At 36.8% G+C, this 23,019-nt stretch overlaps 1 protein-coding gene across 1 annotated transcript in view; it reads left to right on the plus strand.

The window, feature by feature from the left end:
• Positions 1-22,493, plus strand: part of focad (focadhesin) — a 75,557-nt gene extending 53,064 nt beyond the window's left edge. The window contains exons 27-44 of the mRNA XM_039658458.2: positions 1,835-2,073; positions 2,242-2,331; positions 2,454-2,604; positions 3,434-3,553; positions 3,673-3,795; positions 4,215-4,292; positions 7,976-8,047; positions 8,132-8,234; positions 9,277-9,357; positions 9,430-9,558; positions 9,652-9,767; positions 11,998-12,258; positions 14,221-14,310; positions 16,896-17,073; positions 17,189-17,286; positions 20,190-20,441; positions 21,956-22,031; positions 22,168-22,493. Coding sequence (XP_039514392.2) covers positions 1,835-2,073; positions 2,242-2,331; positions 2,454-2,604; positions 3,434-3,553; positions 3,673-3,795; positions 4,215-4,292; positions 7,976-8,047; positions 8,132-8,234; positions 9,277-9,357; positions 9,430-9,558; positions 9,652-9,767; positions 11,998-12,258; positions 14,221-14,310; positions 16,896-17,073; positions 17,189-17,286; positions 20,190-20,441; positions 21,956-22,031; positions 22,168-22,241 — 2,331 coding nt within the window. The 3' untranslated portion in view covers positions 22,242-22,493. The remainder of the gene's footprint in view (positions 1-1,834; positions 2,074-2,241; positions 2,332-2,453; positions 2,605-3,433; positions 3,554-3,672; positions 3,796-4,214; positions 4,293-7,975; positions 8,048-8,131; positions 8,235-9,276; positions 9,358-9,429; positions 9,559-9,651; positions 9,768-11,997; positions 12,259-14,220; positions 14,311-16,895; positions 17,074-17,188; positions 17,287-20,189; positions 20,442-21,955; positions 22,032-22,167) is intronic.
• The last annotated feature ends 526 nt before the right edge of the window (positions 22,494-23,019 follow it).

Genomic DNA, 23,019 nt, shown 5'->3' on the forward strand with positions numbered 1-23,019 from the left:
GGGCGTTCAAGACATCATCTATTTTTGCTGATTTACAAATGTACTATTGGATTGCTAGGAACGTTTTCTTCCTTGTGGAAGTTTTGCGTTTGGTGGAGATGGTCCTCATTGCAGAACATGAAATCCACGGGGAGGAGTCAGATGCAGATCCAACTCGTCCCACCTTACATTCACCTAAACCTACCCAGCTCCACCCCTGATGCCTAAACTCACCCTTAAACCTACCCAGCTCCACCCCCTAATCACTAAACCCACCCCTAAACCTACCCAACTCCACCACCTGATCCCTAAACCTACCCAGCTCCACCCCCTGATCCATAAACCCACCCCTAAACCTACCCAGCTCCACCCCCTAATCACTAAACCCACTCCTAAACCTACCCAGCTGCACCCCCTGATCCATAAACCCACCCCTAAACCTACCCAGCTCCACCCCCTAATCCCTAAACCCACCCTTAAACCTACCCAACTCCACCACCTGATCCTTAAACCCACCCCTAAACCTACCCAACTCCACCCCCTGATCCCTAAACCCACCCCTAAATCTACCCAACTCCACCCCCTGATCCCTAAACCTACCCAGCTCCACCCCCTAATCCCTAAACCCACCCTTAAACCTACCCAACTCCACCCCCTAATCCCTAAACCCACCCCTAAACCTACCCAGCTCCACCCCCTGATCCATAAACCCACCCCTAAACCTACCCAGCTCCACCCCCTAATCCCTAAACCCACCCCTAAACCTACCCACCTCCACCCCCTGATCCCTAAACCCACCCCTAAACCTACCCAGCTCCACCCCCTAATCCCTAAACCCACCCTTAAACCTACCCAACTCCACCCCCTAATCCCTAAACCCACCCCTAAACCTACCCAGCTCCACCCCCTGATCCATAAACCCACCCCTAAACCTACCCAGCTCCACCCCCTAATCCCTAAACCCACCCCTAAACCTACCCAGCTCCACCCCCTAATCCCTAAACCCACCCTTAAACCTACCCAGCTCCACCCCCTAATCCCTAAACCTACCCAGCTCCACCCCCTAATCCCTAAACCCACCCTTAAACCTACCCAGCTCCACCCCCTAATCCCTAAACCCACCCCTAAACCTACCCAGCTCCACCCCCTAATCCCTAAACCCACCCCTAAACCTACCCAACTCCACCCCTCAGATCTGGATCCAACTCCGCCCACTGGATCTCGTGTACTGCAATGAGGTGCTACTGGTTTGGTGAGCTAATAAAATATTAAAACTCAGTCAAATTAATATTTTGTGTACAGTTAATTATCCGGTATCTCGGACTCTTGTTTCATACAAACGCAGCTGCTGCTATTTTGTGACTATTGTTTTGTTCACGGTTGGATTATAAGATAACAAACAGGTAAGATTTAAAAATAGTTTCATCTCAAATCAATATCTCTTATCCCCATAATTATTTATGTAGTGAAATGCTGTGTAATAAGTGGTATGACTGTAATCTGTATCTCTTAAATGTCCTTATAGTTTGAACATGCCGCTTGCTAGCAACTGCTCTCTCTGCGGAAGCTTTGCGTTTAAAGAGCTAATCAAATATTTAAACTCAGATCAATATTTCATGTCTAATTATTTACTTATGTGGCAAGTAGCCGTGTAATAAGTGGGATAATGTAAATCCTGCCGGTTATCGCAGAATAAACTGTGACAGGGTGATCTGGGCCTCGACTTGTCGGGGTTTATTCTGCGATAACAACAAGCTGGATGTACATTATCTCTCACCTAACAAACGAAACCTTGTTGTAATTGTACATTATATCAAAAATGTGCAATTAGTTTTTCATCTCACACACTTTTTAGCGCTCATACTCCGGTGAGAACACAGCGAGTGTGATCGCGCGCTCCTGTGCCGCTCTGGGTCTGGCGTGTTTGGTGCCGGTGTTGGTGACCTCACACAAAGAGAGCATTCCCACTATACTGGACACTCTAGCGACGGGACTGCCGGACTCGCCCACCGCAGACGAATCTCAGGCAGTTCAGTTTCACAGCGGCCTGGCTCTGGGCATGTTTCTAGCATGGCTGAATGATGAGAGGGTCAGGTGTGTGTGAGTTCATACCATTACAGAGACTTGTAACATAAAAAAATAGGACCTTTTCACCAGACACTCCCAGTTATAAATGCAATATTTTAATAATAATAAAAAAAAATTTAATAGCTGCATGATGTTTAATGAATGCTTACTGACGTGTTTACTTGTTTATTGCAGTGATATATCTGGGCAGTCAGTGGCAGAGCTGCTGAAGAAACATCTGGAACGACTGGAAGTTTGTTGCTTCAATCCCAATCTGGAGTACAAGTTAGTCTAATATAATATATATATATATATATATATATAATTTTTTTATGGGTTGTATATTCTTTATTTCCCCCTGTACACTAATACACTCTTAAAGTTTTGTTTGCTCTTCTCTTTCTCAGTGCTGGTTGTGTATTGGGTGTTGGTTTGGTCCTGAGTTCTCTCAGTAGCAGTAGTCAGTGTGAGCGGGACCGTGTGCACGTGTCTCTGACACTGGACAGACTGGTGCAGACGCTGCAGGACAGCAGCAGCATGAGCCGCATGTTGCAGGAGGTAAAACCATATTAAAGGAGTAGTTCACTTTTAAAAAAACTCATCCAAGATATCCATGTCATTCTTTCTTCAGTCGAAAAGAAATGTTTTGATGAAAACATTCCAGCATTTTTCTCCATATAATGCACTTCATTGGGAACCAAACGGTTCAAGGTCCAAAAGGCAGTTTCAGTGCAAACTGTTCAAAGGGCTTTAAACGACACCAGACGATAAATAAGGGTCTTATCAAGCGAAACGATCGCTCATTTAAAGGGTGTTGTTGGTTTATCAAAATGAACAAATCTTTTTCCGAGTCAATTTGTTCATTTCGTTCGTTAAATGAACCAAATGACACGAAAAAAGATTTGTTCATTTTGATAAACGAGTTCGAACAGGAGAGTCACAAACGCGCATCACAGAACAAGGCGACCATTTGAGCTTATAAAACTTAAACTTTTTTATTTATTTTTTAAATGAGCGATCGTTTCGCTTGATAAGACCCTTATTCATCGTCTGGAATCGTTTAAAGCCCTTTCAACAGTTTGCAGTTTGCACTAAAACTGTCTTTTGGACCATTTGGTTCCCAGTAAAGTCCATTATATGGAGAAAAATGTAAGTAAATTCAAATATATATAAATCAAGCACTAAAAAAAATACCCATTTTATTTGTTTACCTGCCAACATCAGTGACAATTCTTTCTTAAGCTGAACAATGTTTATAAATGCCACACATTGTTGGCGATGACAGAATTTTTCCTTGAATCAAATAAAGAATAGTTTTTAAAAAATCCATCGAGTACTTTCAGTGTCAGTATCTGTGCAGCCAAACATTTCGTTTTCTTTTTCTCAGGTTTTGGCCTATTCTGTGGCGTGTGTCGGAGTTTCAGCATTTAGCTCAGGCATTATAGAGGCCAGTAAAGCTGAGGAAAGCATGAACACGCTTCGCTCCCTGACGGAGGAAAGCCAACAGGTAAGAACTGAAATCTAAGTTTGGGTTTGTATTGAAGAATACATTTATGATGCATTTTTGTGATTAAAAGCTAAATATTTGAGTCACACTTCAAGGCATTTATTCTGTGTGTTTTTAAGACACCAGGCTTTGCTTTGGCGTTGGGTCTGACAGTGTTTGGCCTGTCTTGTTTTGGTCATGGTAAAGCTGTGGACATCCAGCCTCGTCTGCTGGCCGCCTGGACCAAAATACTGCTGGCTGAGGTGATGTACTATTGTTCAGAGAATCATATTGAGCTCAAAATTTCCATATCTTATGCATATTTTGCCATTATGCATGTATGAAGGGTTGCTGGCCATTATTGTATGTGGTGCAACCACTTTATTATCCATTTCAAAGCTGCTTCAGGGGTGGGGGGGAAATGTCAGTGGAAAGAAACGGTAAACTAAGAAATTCAGTGTAGAAACAAATGCAGTTTGTCTCCCCGACCCATGAGAAACAGTGTGTTGTTGTAAATGAACTATATATCAGGATCTGGGCTAAGGCACGAGTCCAGGATGTAAGGTTGAGTCTTTGTCTGTCTGAGATCTTCGTTTTGGTCTAGAAAGTTTTGGCATCAACACTAGATCTCAGCTTTCATGAGGGAGAAACTTAACTGTAATTTTTTTTTTTCATTCCCTAGGGTTGTCCCACAATGCAGAGGCTGTCCGCCCTCAATGGACTGATCGCATTAGTGGGGTCTGAGACGGCTCTCATTCAGGTAATTTAAGGGGGTCATATGAGGCTGTTTTAAAAGTTCTTTATTTTGTTTATTGGGTGTAATAGAATAGGTTGACAAACTTGACATCCTTCAAAAACGCATTATTTTTCACATACTGTACATTAGTGCAGTACCTCTATTCTCAGTTTATCTCAGGGATGCAAACAGCGCGCTTTTCAGCGCCTCATGCTTTTTTCACGTCAGTTTGGGTGACTTGTGTGAATCGTGCAGATCTGAAGAGATTTTTGGTTTTGGGGGGGTCTATATATAGGTAACACTACAAATATATAGGTAACACTTTACAATAAGGTTCATTAGTTAACATTTGTTAACTACCTTATTTAACCCTCTGGGGTTGTTCGTTTCAGAGTCACACTCAGGGTGTTGGACCCAAAGGGCGGGATTCATATTTAAAAAAAAAAAATCATGATTTTTTTTTTTTACTCGTTTTTATAATATTTTTTCTTTTCTTTTTTGGTGTTTTGAGAAAATTTCAAAAATAAAAAAAATTTATAATTACTATTAATGCAATAATTATGACAAAATGTTCCCCCATTGAACATAATAGAAAAAATATATTAAAAAAAAAAAATATATATATATATATATATATATATATATATATATATATATATATATTAAAGCTGTATTTCATTTTAGAGTCAAGCCTAGGCCTCATAAAAGCAATTTTTGAAATGAGATGGATGCCATCTGGTGGACAAACTGAGCATTTTAAAAATGCAAAACACATGTATAATCTGAATTTTTTTTGTGTGTGTATAAAAGTGTGTTTGTGTGTGTGTGTCTGGATGTGTCTGTTTTGCGCTCTTGATGTTTTATAGATTCACCGCTTCACTGTTGTGTGCTTTTTTTCAAGATCGTGGCTGATTTGTAGATTGTACACACAAAAAAACCTCACTATTTTCACATTTTTGCCAGTTTCCCATTCATTTTCCATGCGGGTCCATTTGGACCCGAACACCCCAAGTGTGACTAGTTTTTTTTACAACCACTTAGACTATTCACATCCTGTCCCCAATTTTTTTGGGTGTTCAAATACCAAATAAAATCACATTTCGGACCATTTCGAGGAAGCTGTGATTTAAAAAAAAATTTATTTAAATTTTTCGGGTCCATTTGGGCCGAACAACCCTCTGGTTAACTTATTTAACCTATTTAACATATACTAAGAATGAACAATATTTCTACAACATTTATTAATCTTAGTTAATATTAATTTCAACATTAACTAATACATTATTAAAATCAACGGTTGTATTTGTTAACATTAATGTACTGTGAACTAAAATGAACAAATAATGAACAGCTGGATTTTTATTAACTAACATTTTAAAAGATGAATAAATACAGTTACAAATGTATTGCTCACTAATAGTTCATGTTAGTAAATTCATTAACTAATGTTAACTAATGAACCTTATTGTAAAGTGTTACCCAAAAACTGTATATAATTATTGGTTCAAATAAAATATCGAAATATTTATTGAACTACGCTGATTAAATACACCATGGAAAATAAATTATATAAAATAATATAAACATAACTTACATTAGACTTACATTAATAACTTACATTAATAACTTACATTATTACCCAAGGGTGTAGTTACATTCAAACATTCTTAAGGCATGAAGAAATGATTTTCACTGGACAAGAATGTTTAAATATGTAATCAAACATGAGTCTCAAGGGATAAAATGATCAACTACTGGGGGACTTTAATTTATACAGTGAAGACTATGCAGACAGCTAGAATGTCCATTAGCATATGTTTAGGTGCTAGTTAAATGCCAGTCTCGTATGGGCACTGCCCTTTTTCACCCACACCTGGGCCAGGCTGGTCTTAGTGTGGCAAATTACACTCCTCCGTGCCCACCCACTTTCCAGACACTTACACACACACACACACATAGCGAGAGAGAGAGCAAATGCTGTCTCGCCTTTTTAAATGCAAATGCCACCACACTTGGAAGGTAGCCAGGAAGTGTCGCTATAGAAACGGTGGGACTTGACAGCGGTCTGCAAGGATTTTTTTTCTCTCAGTGTGAATCGGAGCCTTGTGAATGTCTCGGATTACTCAGCCGCCCCGCAGATGAAAAGATTCGTGTTAATGTGTCTTTACGTGACTTAAAGTCATTGAAAAAACACTTTGGGCGCATTCAAACTCCCACATCAGTTGATTCCTTCTCCAATCAAATCTTGAATGTAGCTTGTTTAGTTTGTCACTGTTCCTTTCAGGACTAACTGATTATTGCTTTTTTCGACCCTGTTTAGTAACTTTTTGCATGTACATGTAAGCGAATCGACATCAGAAAGTGAACTGCTGCTGGGAAAATAATTCGTCAGTAACAGCAGTGGGCAACACGAGGGCACTCTAGGGTTAACGTAATCCAGTTTGAGAACACTAAATATAAAAACACATGAATCCTTTCTGTTAAGCAGTAGGTTTTTAACTAGTCTTGAAGGTCATTTATAGACCATTTCACAAGATGTAAACAACACTGGTCCAGAAGCACTTCCTGTTTCAGTTTGTAACTGTTTTCTTTATTTCACATGTAAAGAAAACATCTTAAAGATGTTTGTTTAACTTTTTGATTTAGTTTTAAATGTTCTGTTGGTTGTATTTTATCCCAGCTTATATGTAGTGTTAAAAAACTGCTTCTGGACCAGTGTTCTTTACATTTTGTGAAATGGTCTATTGTCATAAAACTTGAATGTAAACACAAAATTGTAGCCTGGTTGTAAAGCAGCCATTACTGTCTTCAGTCGGTGATATTAGATTCAGTCAGTCTTATATGCTTTGCTAATTGCTAATTTTGTGCATTGGTGCTTAAACAAATCTTACTGACCCCAAACTTTTGAACAAAGGGTTCGTACAAGTTGCTTAAAGAATTTTTTAAATGTAAGTCCTGTAAAACCCTTGAAAACAGCCATTTTTAGAGCCATTTCGCATGGCTACGAGTGTGATATTGCTCATAAATACTAGGGATGGGCAACGATTAATCGTGATTAATCGCATCCAAAATAAAAGTTTGTGTTTACATGATATATGTGTGTGTGTGATTATTTTGTATATATAAATACTAACACATGCATGTATATATTTAAGAAAAATGTGTTCTTAATATGTCAAATATTTATATTTATACATAATATTAATTATGTATAAATATATATATAAAGTATATATATGCAAATATTTCTTAAATATATATATATGCAAATAATTATACACACCACACACACATACTGTATATTACGTAAACACAAACTTTTATTTTGGATGCGATTAATCGCCCATCCCTAATAAATATCCAAGTACTGTATATGGTACAGCTCTCATTCTTCAGGTATATTAATATCATATATTCATAAATTCAAAATCAGTTTGAATAAGAAAAGCTTTTTTAGAATTTGAAAGATATTTAAAGATGTTGTTTGATAAGTAAGATCTCTGATTGTAGTGCTTTGGAAGTCCTGGAATTGTATTTTACAGTATCTGTACCAACCCTGTGAACAGTTGTGCATTGTTAAAACACTTTCAATTCTCTTAACTGTTTTGTTTTATTCGTTGCAACTGGCTTAGTTTGAGTTTGACGTATGCGTATACTGTGTCCTTGAAGTCTTTGACTTTCAGAAAGTGTGTTTTTATCTCCATTAGTTGAAGAGTGACACGGAGGAGTCCTCACAACAGCAGGGCAGACTGAACGAGGTCATCCGAGCCCTTACACAGGTATTAATTCATGCATTTGGTATTCATGAAAATGTATATACTGGTTTGATTGAAGTCAAGTTCTCATGCCGTCCTCTGCACTAGATTATCACCTTCTCAGGAGCAATAGGTCTGCAGTCTAACGGGGCATGTCTGCTGGGACACCTGCATCTGGCCCAGATGTGCAGCAGCCACAGTCGAACCGCAGGTGAGACTACAGTTATTCACAATCACCCAGAACACCTTAGCGACCACCTAGCAACACCATAGCGACCACCTAGCAACACCATAGCAACCACCCAGAACACCCTAGCAACTATCTGAACAACATGAATAAGCCATATCTCAGCATCAGAATATCATAACAATATTGTTTTTGGCACATATGCAATCATTCACAACACCCTAGCAACCGGGTGGTGAGTTTTGCCACTGCAAGCACAACTTTCCATTTTCTTCTGGAAATGTACATTCTAGCTACTGTTGTTGTTGATGATGGTAATAATAATTAACTACTTGTGATAAAATGTACAAAGTATTTAGTATGTAAATATATATATATATATGTAAATATATATATATACATATGTATATATATATATATATATGTGTGTGTGTGTGTGTGTGTAAATATATATATGTAAATATATATATATACGAGGGCTGTTAAACGATTAATCGCGAATCGCATCCAAAATAAAAGTTTGTGTTTACATAATATATGTGGGTGCACTGTGTATAATTGTTTTATATATATATAAAAATACACACATGCATGTATATTTAAGAAAAAAAAAATATTTATACATAAAATATTGATATTTATATATAATATAAATCTATATACAGTATATACATGAAAATATTTCTTAAATATATGCAAGAATGTGTGTGTGTATTTATATATATATATATAAAATAATTATATACAGGGCACCCACATATATTATGTAAACACAAACTTTTATTTTGGATGTGATTCGCGATTAATCGTTTGACGACAGCCCTAATATATACACAGTAGCAGAGAAATAAAATATCACAATGTCAGTTTTTCCAATTTCTTGCAGCCCTAAATATTAGTAGTAGTAAAAATCATTTATAAAATATATAAATATTATTATTTTTATTTTTACTACTACCACTAAATAATAAGAGCTACATACTAAAAATAACAAAACACAAACAAATGTATACTGTATAAATGGAAGAAGACCAATAAAATACTCTTCTCTGCCTCTCTTTAACAGTTCCTCAGGACTTCGGTTATCTCCCAGAGAGAAGTGTCATCCGTGCGAGTGTAGACTTCATCACTGAAGCAGGAAGGAAAGGTAACGCTCTATCTAATGCTGTCTAATAACAAAAGGCTCTCTGTTAAATACTAATGCTGTGAGTTTGTCCAGGGCCTGAGGTCATTGCTCCACACCTAGTGAAGACGGTTCTGGCAGCTTTAGCCCCGGTTGGTGGAAGTTTCCAGTATCCTCCAGTCAACTGGAGTGCCATCCTCTCTCCGCTGATGAGACTCGGCTTTGGTCAGCCTCCTCTTGTCCTCATCTTGAAGTAGTGTTTTATAGGAGATGCCTGGTGAGAAGTGATTTTGAAGTGTTCACCTGTGTCTGTCGTAGGTGAGGAGGTGCAGCATCAGTGTTTAGTGTTGGCTGCCAGTCAGGCCCAGTCCTCCCAGAGTGCCGCACTCTTCCTCGGCATCTGGCTGGTGCCTCCCCTGGTTCACAGCCTCAGTGTGAGTGTTTGTTTGTTTCTGTGTGTAATAGATGTTTGAGGTTTCTCCATGCAGATTATTATGGTGGGTTTTTTAAATGGCTAGTTTTGTAGTGCAAGCCTTTAAAAAAATTTTTTAATAGTATGTACTGTGCGTGTATATATACTATATACTCTATATATATATATATATAGATGTATATATATATATATTCACTACCGGTCAAAAGTTTTAGATCGGTAAGATTTTTTATGTTTTTAAAAGAAGTCTCTTCTGCTCACCAAGGCTGTAATTATTTGATAAAAAATACAAAAAAAACCCAGTAATATTGTGATATATTATTACAATTTAAAACAGCGGTGTTCTATGTGAATATATAGTGAAGTGTAATTTATTCCTGTGATCAAAGCTGAATTTACAGCATCATTACTCCAGTCTTCAGTGTCACATGATCCTACTTATGGTTAGAAATTATTATAATATGATGCTCAAGAAACATTTATGATTATTATCCATGTTGAAAACAGTTTTTTACATTTTTATTTCAGGATTCTTTGATGAATAGAAAGTTCAAAAGAACAGAATTGATCTGAAATGGAAAGCTTTTGTAACATTAATCACTACCATTCAAAAGTTTGGGGTCAGTAAGAATTTATTTTTTATTTTGGGGGGAAAGAAATTAGAAAATACTTTTATTCATCAAGGATGAGTTAAATTGATCAAAAGTTACAGTAAAGACATTTATAATGTTAGAAAAGATTTTATTTTAAATAAATGCTGTTCTTTTGAACTTTATATTCATCATAGAATTTTGGGTAAAAAATGGTACACAACTGTTTTCAACATTGAAAATAATAATTTATGTTTTTTGAGCATAAAATCAGCATATTAGAATGATTTCTGAAGGATCATATGACACTGAAAACTGATGTGTAATCAGCAACAGTAATGATGTTGAAAATTCAGCTTTCAAATATAAAATATATTAAAATAGAAAACAGTCATTTTAAATTGTCATAATATTTCACAATATTACTGTTTGTCTTTTTTTTTCATCAAATAAATCAGCCTTGGTGAGCAGAAGAGATTTAATTTAAAAACATAAAAAATCTTACTGATCTAAAACTTTTGACTGGTAGTGTGTGTGTGTATGTATATATATATATATATATATATATATATATATATATACATGCATACATTTTAAATAAATAAAAAACATAATACTCTGCAAGTTTTAGGAACTCGGTTAAAATATAATAAATAAATACAAAAATAATAATGTCGTTAAATGCATTGTTTTTAATGAGAGTAATGGTAATAAAGAAATTCATGTTTTTTTGCAATAAACGAGTAGTGCTACATGACGGCGAGTTTTACATGCGCATATTTCTGCTCTTATTTTATTTGTATAGAATTATACATATAATTCTATATGTAGAATTAGTAAAACCCTTGTTAGAATTCAGAAACTCTTGTTATGAGTGACACCGGTGGCCGTTAAGTGAACTGCAGCCAGAAACTCACTGCTCGTGTTCGTACACGTAACGTAGAAGCGACTGAACGAAATCCCTGATACACTCGCGGCGAAGTTCTTTTAGAAGTCAAAGAAGTTGGCAAGACTTTTGCCTCGATATACTGTTAACGAACATCCCGATGCCATCCTGCTGAAAACAACGTTTAGATGAATATGTAAATAAGTGCTGGGGGCTTTCTTCTCAATAAAAATATATACACATAAAACTGACAGCAGTGAGAAAACAGCAGTTCAGAAAGCACAAGCTCTGTAATTCACCGGCAACAGACAAAGTCAAATTAAAATTACACTGTTATGATAGTTTAATGATTATAACGGAAATTTGACACTATATATTATATATATCTGAATTTGTGACAAACTATAGTTTGAATTAACCTCTTTTCTTTGCATGACACATTCATTGAAATTTCAGTGCAGAATAGCTCTTTCTGCATTATCATGAAGAGAGGGAACGAGTAAACATCGCATCTTTGGATTTTTATGTGAAGGACTAGTTTTTGCTGGGAAAATCAAGTCTACAAGCTTTCTTTCTTGTATTGAATAATACATGACAATTCTTGCTTACAGCTCCGATTGTAATATTCATAAGCTGAATTGTTGAATGCATCTTGTAAGGATGCTGAAAAGTGAAGTGGTTATTAGCATCTAATTTTCTGTAAGTAGTTCATCATGGTTTTACGGCTTGAAAATGTCTCTCTTGTCCCTCCACAGCTCCGCACCAGGGCTTATCTGTACGAGTGCCTGAGCTCCTGGATGAAGCATGTGGCTGAGGACAAACTGCAGGTGTATGTGGACAGTCTGGCAGTGCAGCAGTTTGAGCTCGACACGCGTGCTCAGCGCTTGCCCCTGTGCCTGTCCATCCTGCGTGGCCTGTCCAAAGCCATGGCGGTCCCCAACCCGCCCCAAAACTGCTGGACCGCCCTGTGCTCTACCACTGAGAAGATCTATAACCTCTTATCTGATAATATACCGGTATGTTCTGGCAGTTACCTAAAGGTCGTGACACCCCAAGCCAATGGTTTGCATTGTGTTCCACATAGTCGAAACCCCTATTTATTTAGTAGTTTTAGAGCCCGACCGATAAAGGATTTTGAAGGCCGATACCGATTCAAATATTTGTTGGTTTTAAAATCCGATATATCGGCCGATATTATTATTATTATTTTTTTTCAAAAACGCGCAACAAAATATTAACAGATTTCCCTAACATTAGTTATTTGTAGTTATTTATGAGTTTTAACTAAAATAATATGATAATATTTTTTAAAAAGAAACTTGTTTCAATTGTTGCAACAGAACAGAGGAACATCAAAATATGTTAAAGTTCTGATAAATAAAATAATAATTAGCAGTGTTGTAGTCGAGACCACCTCATTCGAGTCCGAGTCGACACCGAGACCAGAGAGAGTCAAGTCCGAGTCAAGACCGAGTCCATAGAGAGTCGAGTCCGAGACCAGAGACTGTCGAGTCCGAGTCGAGACCGAGACCAGTGAGGGTTGATTACCTAATTTACTTTTATTTACTTAGAGAATTTTTTTTTTTTAACTGAATTTACTTAGAGTTTAAAAATATGATCAGTTTAGGGTAAAAAGGTGTTAAAAGTAATTTTATTACAATTTTTCATGCGCAGTTGCGCACTAGAAAATCACCAATCACTGGGCGTGTCAATCAATTTAAAGAAATATTTTATTAACATACATTAATAATCATGAAAAATATTTTTAATTGAACTCGAGTGGACTCGGGAATAATTCCGAGTCCTAAAAAAAAAATGTTTGAGTACGAGTCAATTCCGAGTCCAAATGGACACGAGTCCATGACAAGACCAAGACCATTAAAATATGGTCTCGAGACCAAGTCCAAGACGAGTCCGAGTCTCGAGTACTACAACACTGATAATTAGTCCCTACATTGCCTTATAAGCTACCTTATAATTACAATGTGAGCTTGCTTATCCCTTTACCTGCACTTTTTAAATTCTTTCCATCAAGCTACATCAAACCATTTTCAATCATCAGTTGCTGCCTGCCTTCTAAAACCTACTATTTAGCGATTCTAATCTAAATCCATTACAGAACGACAGTCTGCAACACACACTTGGCGTCGTTGGATTTCACACACGTGTAAAAGAAAAGCTAACTTTTATGCACAAAATACGTTAATACGTTAATAATTTTTCTTTATGTCTAAATGTTCAGGATGTGTGGCGCGTTATACATGAGTGTTGCCAACAGGGACCCTCTGGTGGACAAACTATACAACTCCAACTCTCTTGACATGGTTGAAGTGTGATTCGTCCATTTTTATTTTATTTTTGAAATATTCATTTATCGGCCATTATAACTGCCGATTTTAGAAAATGCATATTATCGGCCGATAATATCGGTCTGCTCTAATTAGTTTATTTGATAGGGACTGTGCACATTTATGAACATTGTTGTAGGATTTACCATGTAAATATGCTAGAATTAGTAAAAAGATACTACTTTTCATCTGCATTCCCTAGGCCGGTAACATAAAAAATAAAAATGTTATTATTTATTATAAAATACATTTATTATGTTTTACATTTATTTTATTATTTATTATAAAATACATTGATATCCCAAATGTGTGATGGCGCAGTGGATAAGACACATGCCTTTGGTGTGAGAGACCCGGGTTTGAATCCACTGTGAGACACCAATGTGTCCCTGAGCAAGACACTTAACCCCTAGTTGCTCCAGAGGCGTGCGACCTCTGACATATAGCAATTGTAAGTCGCTTTGGATAAAAAGGCTCGGCTAAATGAATAAATGTAATGTTCTTTTACTTTGGCTTGGTGTCACAGCCTTAAAGATGTGTGATAGTCAAACATGTTGATTAAGCATTGAAGACGTAGCCAGTCCTGCTTCTGTACAGTGATCTTTTTGGGGTTTTTGTGTTGGTCTGTAGGCTGGTGAAGTGGAACTCTATGAAGAGATGTGTTCGTGTCTGTCTGAACTGAGTGACACTGAGGTAGACCGCATAATCAAAGTCACTGAGGTAAATATAACTAATGTTTGTGATTTATAGCTGTATAATCCTTATAAATATTCATCACGATGTGTAGTCATAATGTCTTGCGTCAGAGTAATGAACACAGTTTTTCACTGTGCGAGCTCAAGATGCAAATGAAATGGTTATTAATGAAGAGAAGACTGAATAACCAAATTAAACGCTTTTTCTTGGTCTCACACCTCATATGAGGGTCATTTTAAAGGTCGTTCCACAAAAAGTGTGCCTCTGGTTTTTCATTAACATGTAAATAGTGACTTTAAGTGTGTACGACTAATGCCAGCAGCAATTATAGAGTGCAACAGGCCGGAAGTAAAAACTCATTTTCGCATAACTCATAAACCTTTAAAATTAGACCTGCTGTGAGCTACGAGGTGGTTGATCGATGGTATTTGCTCCAGTTGAATAGGTCAGCCCTCATTTTTCACCTTATTTTTTAAATAATTGTGTTTAACTCACGTTTATTTTAAAGTTGCAAGCCACCACCAGCATTTTTTCTATCACTTTCTATCATCAAAATATTGGCCCCCAGAAATGCTATATAATAAACAAAAAAAGAGCCTCTTCTCTTAAACTTAAACTTAAATTCTAGCTTAATCCATTCTTTTTTATCAACACTTGTTAAAGGAATAGTTCACTTTTGAAAAAAACTTTTGCTGATAATTTACTCACCCCCATGTTATCCAAGATGTCCATGTCTCTCTTTCTTCAGTCGAAAAGAAATTAAGGTTTTTGATGAGAACATTCCAGGATTTTTCTCCATATAATGGACTTCAATGGGAACCAAACGGTTTAAGGTCCAAAAGACAGTTTCAGTCAGTGTTGTAGTCGAGACCACCTCACTCGAGTCCGAATCGACACCAAGACCAGAGAGAGTCGAGTCCGAGTCAAGACTGAGTCCATAGAGAGTCGAGTCCGAGACCAGAGACGGTCGAGTCCGAGTCGAGACCGAGACCAGTGAGGGTTGATTACCTAATTTACTTTTATTTACTTAGAGAAATCCTTTTTTTTTTCTTTTTTTTTTTACTGAATTTACTTAGTTTAAAAAATATGATCAGTTTAGGGTAAAAAGGCCACATAGTAGGTGGTGTTAAAAGTAATTTTATTACAATTTGTCATGCACAGTCACGCACTAGAAAATCACCAATCACTGGGCGTGTCAATCAATTTAAAGAAATATTTTATTAACATACATTAATAATCATGAAAAATATTTTTAATTGAACTCGAGTGGACTCGGGAATAATTCCGAGTCCTAAAAAAAAAAATGTTCGAGTACGAGTCAATTCCGAGTCCAAATGGACACGAGTCCATGACAAGACCAAGACCATTAAAATATGGTCTCGAGACCGAGTCCGAGACGAGTCTGAGTCTCGAGTACTACAACACTGGTTTCAGTGCAAACTGCAAACTGTTCAAAGGGCTTTAAACGATTCCAGACGATGAATAAGGGTCTTATCAAGCGAAACGATCGCTCATTTAATAAATAAATAACAATGTTTAAGTTTTATAAGCTCAAATGCTCGCCTTGCTCTGTTCTGTGACGCATATTTGTGACTCTCCTGTTCGAACTCGTTCATCAAAATGAACAAATCTTTTTCCGAGTCATTTGGTTCATTCAACGAACGAAACAAACGAATTGACTCAATTCGAAAAAGATTTGTTCATTTTGATGAACGAGTTCGAACAGGAGAGTCACAAACGCGCATCACAGAACAGAGCAAGGCGAGCATTTGAGCTTATAAAACTTAAAACTTTTTTATTTATTTATTAAATGAGCGATCGTTTCGCTTTATAAGACTCTTATTTATCGTCTGGAATCGTTTAAAGCCCTTTGAACAGTTTGCAATTTGCACTGAAACTGTCTTTTGGACCTTGAACCGTTTGGTTCCCATTGAAGTCCATTATATGGAGAAAAATCCTGGAATGTTTTCATCAAAAACCTTAATTTCTTTTCGACTGAAGAAAGAATGACATGGACATCTTGGATGACATGGGGGTGAGTAAATTATCAGCAAAAGTATTGCCTCATGACCGATAGTAGATTTTTGATGCATTGCAGAATCGAATTGAATCGAATCATTACCTGGTGAATCGAATTGTGAGGGCAGTGCCAATGCACCCCTAATGGCTTGTTTCTGCTTCAGTCTTTCAGAAGATGTGTCATAGCACCCCCTACCCAAAATCCAGTTTCATTTTAATGCCTTTTATTTTTCATTTTATTTTATGCCTTAATTCCTCATGAAGATGCCTTTATTTGGAAATAAATACATGTATGACTACATAAATATTAATAAACAGTAATATTGTTATGAAATAGATCAATATTAACTATTATAATTACTATTATTTATTGTCTTTATATATTCGTTGGGTTTTAGTGAACATTTTGTTTTAAAGACTTAAAGTGACATAATAGTTCTGTTAGCGTCGAATTGAGTCATTTATCACGTCATGTAACAACCGCTCCAGATAAAATTTACAAGTTAAACGACTTAAGGTACACTGACACTGGCTAGAGACATATTAACATATGTGTACAACCTCACACTGTTGTTGTGCTCCCTCTACAGGCTAATGTGGAAAAAACAGCTTTCCTCCTATCCTACCTGACCTCCAAAGCCAGAGTCCCTCTCCTCGGGCTCAATGACGTCATCAGTACCGTCCTACGGGTGGGGAACAAAAAACAAATAAGCTGGCTTCTTCTGCAGGGCCTCCACCAATCACGGTTCGCCTCTAGTCCCAATACAGGTAGGCTAATAATAATGATGTATATGATATAAAAGTCTGAGATCAGTAAACAGCCACACTTTGATGAACTTGAATCATTGTTGTTTCGGAAAGTAAAATGTTTGTTTGTTTTCAGGGGTCTCGAAACGAATGGAGTGGCTGCTGGAGTTAATGGGCCACATCAGAAACGTTGCTTACGGATCTCCCTCTGTTAAATGTGTCGACGTTATAGAGGTGTGTGCAATATGACTCCGCTGCAAAATCTTTTTGCTTCAATTTATTGGGCACTGGTTTCGTTTTAGTCCCTTTATGTGGATCTGCCTCTCAGAAGAGCATCTGGAAAGTGTTTTTAGTTGCCTTGCTGTGGGCCTAATGATATAAACAGTTATTTTGTCTATAAAACACATTACCTGCTGCAGAAAACAAGAACCTGTTCTGACAGATTCAAACTATGCGGTAAGGTAACGCAACGCTGTTTTACTTGGTCAAAACAATCATACTATAAATACATTCAAGTGTGTTGAAAGTTACTCTTTCAACTGTTATGAGACACTTTTTGCACTCTGCAATTAGCTAGATCGATATTAAAATATCATATTAATAAAAGCTGAGTGACTTGTGTTGCTAAAAGGAATGCAATTAATTTTCAAAAATCGACAAAATCCTGTATTACTGTTACTACTAATAAAGCTCTTTCTGATTTTGCAATGTTAGTCACTTGACAGAATAGTGTCTCTGAGGGACAAATCAAGCGGCAAATCAAGAAAACGAGATTCAAATAATAAGACTAACCATGTTGAGCTTTATCCACAAGTTTCCGAGGGGCGCTCATGTAAAAAATAAAGTGGGTGAAACTTCCGGTGAGACGGCGGAAGTAGCATTCCAATGGTATTTTGTGTGTTAGTTAGCGAAGAGGCTAGCTGTTTTTCTGAGAATTATTTTACTATTTAAAGACGCAAATCTTTATGAGAGATGTCGTTACGGAGCTCAGGGACAACATGTGCTGTTCGCTGTTGTATGTATAACCGGACTAAACTAATTCAGTGGCTTAAACGTGATTGTTTTGAACATAAGCTGAAAACGAAATCACAGTGATCCTACCAACGACTGAAGTTTCCATCACCTCCCAAAAGACAACAAATCTTCCTGTGTACATTTGTTTAAATTCTTAATATTCTATAAACTCTATCAGCATGTGTTTGGCTGTTCTCTACTGATGTTACACCTAAACTCAGGATCAAAGCCTGTGAATACCAAATGTGCCAGTTAATGTATTCAAGTAGCACATTCATTTATAATTTTGAATAAACTCCAAAGCACAATGACTAAGTGTGTATTTTTTATTTTAATTGTTTGTCAGCTCGCACAACTGTCTGTCAACATGCCTTGATGAGTATTGATTATTAATAATGTTATTATAATACTCCCAATCAACTACTGCGGAGGGTAAAGGTATTGTTATTTCACCCTTTTGAATTTCGTTGAGGTTGTGTTCCCACATCGTTAGCTAGTTTGGATCGCTATAACTTGAATGACCGTCAACTGTTGAATGAACGAGTGTCAAGCATGTCAAGTAGCGCTTTGTTTACTTCAAACCGGAAGTCGCGCCCACTTTTGACGCAAGGCCTCATGGGGCGTAGGAAACTTGTGGATAACAATGATTCATTTGCTGTCAATAAAGGAATCCATGTCGCATAAAACACGTAATATATTACAGCGTCTTTGGTGTTTTCATGGTTTCAATGGAAGTAAAACTGAAGGGTTACGCACATAGATATCTATATAAAGGCTAGATGTGTCGTCCACGCTGCTGGCCAATGGAGGTCGACGTCTGCACCTGGCGGCCATCTTGTCACAGGCAGCTCGCTCACTCGTAACATTGTGTTAATGGTACATGTGCTATTTAAATGACCATAACTTGCTCAATTTTCTACCGATTTTCAAACGGTTTGTTTTGTTATAAACATCAGAGATGTAGTTATGACACTGCATACTTATGAATAAAAAGTGTATGAATAAGTAATAATCCAGATAATTATAGCCACGTTAATAACGTTTGTAAGAAACCAAACCGTTTGTAAATCCGTCAAGATTTCAACGAGATAAGAGTATTTGTGTTCGTGTTGACCACTCATCTTACATCAGCTTGTCTGTGACAAGATGGCCGCCGGTGATGACGATGGAAACTCCGCCGTAACACATCTAGCCTTTATATACATATCTATGGTTACGCAGATATGACGACGGACATTGACACGGGCCGTTTTTATTGTTTTAAATATTGTTGGAAACATGTAAGCACACAAGGCTAGCCTGGGAAAACCCAGACAACTGAAAGTTAGTTTGGCAAAGAGCTCATTCAAGGCCATTTCCAAAACGTCGAAATCGCAGCACCAATCAGAAATGTTGGGGCGGGGTTTCCACGATGACGACAGCGCCGGGATTTTGAAGCAGATCTTGTAGCCTACATCACAAAGATGGACGCCGCTGTCGAACATCACTCGTTCGAATCAGCTATCGTGTCTGTTTTAAGCGATTTGAACGTTTCCTTTTTGTTAAAAACCAAGCAAAGAACAACACTCGGAGATGTTTCTCCGCCGGCCGCCGCTCTGCATACGTCACCTCCTTCATCGCTACGATTGGTTTTAGGTCTACCCGTGACGTCCGTTGGTGACGCCCCTCTGGAAATTATTTGTCTATGACGCTTTGCCAGTTACAACTGAGAATGGTCTGGTTTTAATCAGGCTAAGACAAGGCAACAAAATATATAACACTGTTCTAGTGGTTTTGGGATGTTTGAATCCAAAAATCGTACATATTTTGTCTTTAAATCGGCTTGAAACGAGTATTTTTTTCTCTGCGCTGGTTTGTCAAATAAGAAAAAAGTTAATTTGTCTATCGGGAATTGTTTGAATGGTTGTGCTTTGCTATTGGTCGATCTCATGTGAGTGACAGGTTGCCCCGCCCTCGTCCCGGTAAACACATCATCAGAGATGAGATGTTGATGCGAGAGAGACGGGAAGATTTTTGGATTAAAGATTGTGAGGGCACATGAATAAAAAAAAAGAATGACGTGCACGGATAAATCGTTTCTAATGCAGCGATATTTGACTATAATGTCCTCTGTCACTTTGCAGGGCACAGACTTCCTCCTCGGTGTGTTTGCTGCAGCAGTGGCGTCCTGGGCGGACCATTGCTCCCAGCTTCTCATTGGCATCAGAGCCCAGTGGTTTCCCTGGCATCAGTGCTCTCAGGCTCCAGAACTCACGCACGGCCTGTATGTCAACCCTGCCACCACTGAGCTGGCGGTGTCCGCATGCCTCTCTGCAGTCCCGTACAGCATCAAGCAGCTACTCAACAAAGAGCCGTGGAAGGCCCAGTCACAGAAGGTGTGGCGTGTTGTTTTAAATGTGTGTAGTTCTGGGTTGCTTGGAAAAGTTAATGTCGCACAGTTTAAGATGTCATTCATATCCATTGCAGAATGAGTTACACACCATTGTAATACTTCAATATGAGCAATATCAATACAGGAAATACAAAATAAAGCTAATATTTGATCAAAAATACAGTAAAAAGTCACATTTAGAAAAAAAGATCAGAGTTTAAAATAACTGTTTTGTAAAATGCCATTTATTCCTGTGATCAAAGAGTGTTCAGCATCATTACTCCAGTCTTCAGTGTCACATGATCCTTCAGAAGTCATTCTAATATGATGATTTGGTGCTCAAGAAACATTTTTTTTTATCATAATCAATGTTTAAAACAGTTAATATGTTTGTGGAAACAATGATACAAATTTTCATAATTTTCTGATGAATAGAAACTTCAAACAAACAGCATTTATTTAACCCTCTGGTTATCTTCGGGGTCTTTTTAACCCGCAAATGACTTTTGCTGAATTTTTAAAAAATGTTCTCTTAGTCCAAATGGTATGAAACTTTCAACAACACTTTCTAGATCTACAAAAAAAAAATTATAAAAACTTCTCTTATCATTTGTAAAATAAAATCATCCGAAATGCAGAACAACCACAAAACTAAACTGGTGACACTGACACACACACACAGTAATACATTAGTGAGGCTATAAAACTATAGAGGCTAAATGTTTTTTTTTCTCAATATGTAATATAACATTATATAACGTTAATTTAAAATTATAACATTAAATTAAATTATAGCATAAAAACAGATTTGAAAATCTAAAGACTCCAACATTTCTCTTTGTAACATCTTGTTCTTCAGGTTTGATTCTAATCATAATGTAATATTATTGAAAAACTTTTTTCAGTACAAAAAATGCTAAACTTTGACAAAATAATATATTTTTTAATATAATTGTGATTATATATTATTTAGATATGATTCCAACTGAATTCAACTGGTCAAAAGATATATTTTGGTTAATAAATAGCAAACTGCATATAATGGAGCTCTATGGCCATGTAGTGGTTAAAGTGATTTTTTTATTTTTTATTTTAAAACTGCATTTTCCAAAATATGGGCAGAAATCTTACATTAAACGATGTACAATTATTCATGTTATCCCCATGAATGAAAGTTAGAATTCTGGGTCTTTTACAAAGTGTATTTTGTTTTTATAATATTTATTTATTTATAGAAATTTAAAAGATATCATAAATACTCTAAAAACTGCACAAATGTTGAGTAAAAACATTAATAAACATAGTAAAAATACATTTGTAAAAAATATTAATCTGTTACAAAATGCAATGTTATTGTCTGGGATCCCTGGATACCTCAAAGATAACTAATGGGTACACAAATAAATATAACCAGAGGGTTAAAATAGAATTTGAAAGCCTTTATCATCACTTAGTGCTGCTTTGCTATTTTAAAAAAAAAAGGGACTGACTCCATCCTTTTTTTCTGTATGGCATCAGTTCATCGACTGGCTCTTCAGCATCACTGAAGCTCCTAAGCGGAGTTTCTCCGAGACTGCCCTACTCACAGCCAGAGGTGAGAATCTTTGTTTTAAACTAAATGAATGATTATTCTTGAATCTGTTTTAACAGCATGATCACAAGAAGCAAAGGATTGTTATATAGAGTATGTATGCATTCTCTCATTTGACTAATTTGCATATTTGTCTTAGCGGCATTAATGTCTCTGAGATCCACGGTGGAGTTCAGGAAGAAGGGTGTGTGGACCAGGGCGTACGGCTGGTGATCCTGTGCAAGCGACGGCATCTACTGTACATAACAGTGCTGATAGTGATAATCCCTTCCTGTTACCAACCAGAGAGAAGACTGACATGTTTAATAGACTGAAAATTAGGAATGCCATAGGTTTCCTATAAAAAAAAAAAAAGGGCTCATTTTCAACTTTTGTTCATTTCCACTTTCATGCTTTGCATGTAAAATGTATTGACTGTTTTTTTTGTGACCAGGTATGTAAAATAAATGTATCTGCCATATCAAGTATCTTTAACTCCTTCTTTTTGCATACATTTCCTTTCCTTTCACTAAGAACTTGAAATCCAGATCAAGCTGATTTTAAACTCATGCTTCCTTTAACCCGACAGCTTTCTCGTTCCCATCAGCCACTCTGATGCTGAATACAATACCTGATGCCTGACGGTCCATACTGTAGCTTAGGCTAGCCAAGAACTGGCCATCATTTCATATAGACCATTTTGCAAGATGTAAACAACACTGGTCCAGAAACACTTCCTGTTTCAGTTTGTAACTGTTTTCTTTATTTCACATGTAAGAAAACATCTTAAAGATGTTTGTTTAACTTTTTGATTCAGTTTTATATGTTCTGTTGGTTGTATTTTATCCCAGCTTTTATGTAGTGTTAAAAAACTGAAACAGGAAGTGCTTCTGGACCAGTGTTGTTTACATCTTGCAAAATGGTCTATACCCTAAACAGACTAAATTGGGCTTTGTAAAGACAAAAACACGTTTTGGAAGAAGAATTTAATATGTATGTATTATGTATGAAA

This window comes from Pimephales promelas, chromosome 1 (assembly GCF_988280905.1).
Source record: "Pimephales promelas chromosome 1, fPimPro1.hap1.1, whole genome shotgun sequence".
Lineage (NCBI taxonomy): Eukaryota > Metazoa > Chordata > Actinopteri > Cypriniformes > Leuciscidae > Pimephales > Pimephales promelas.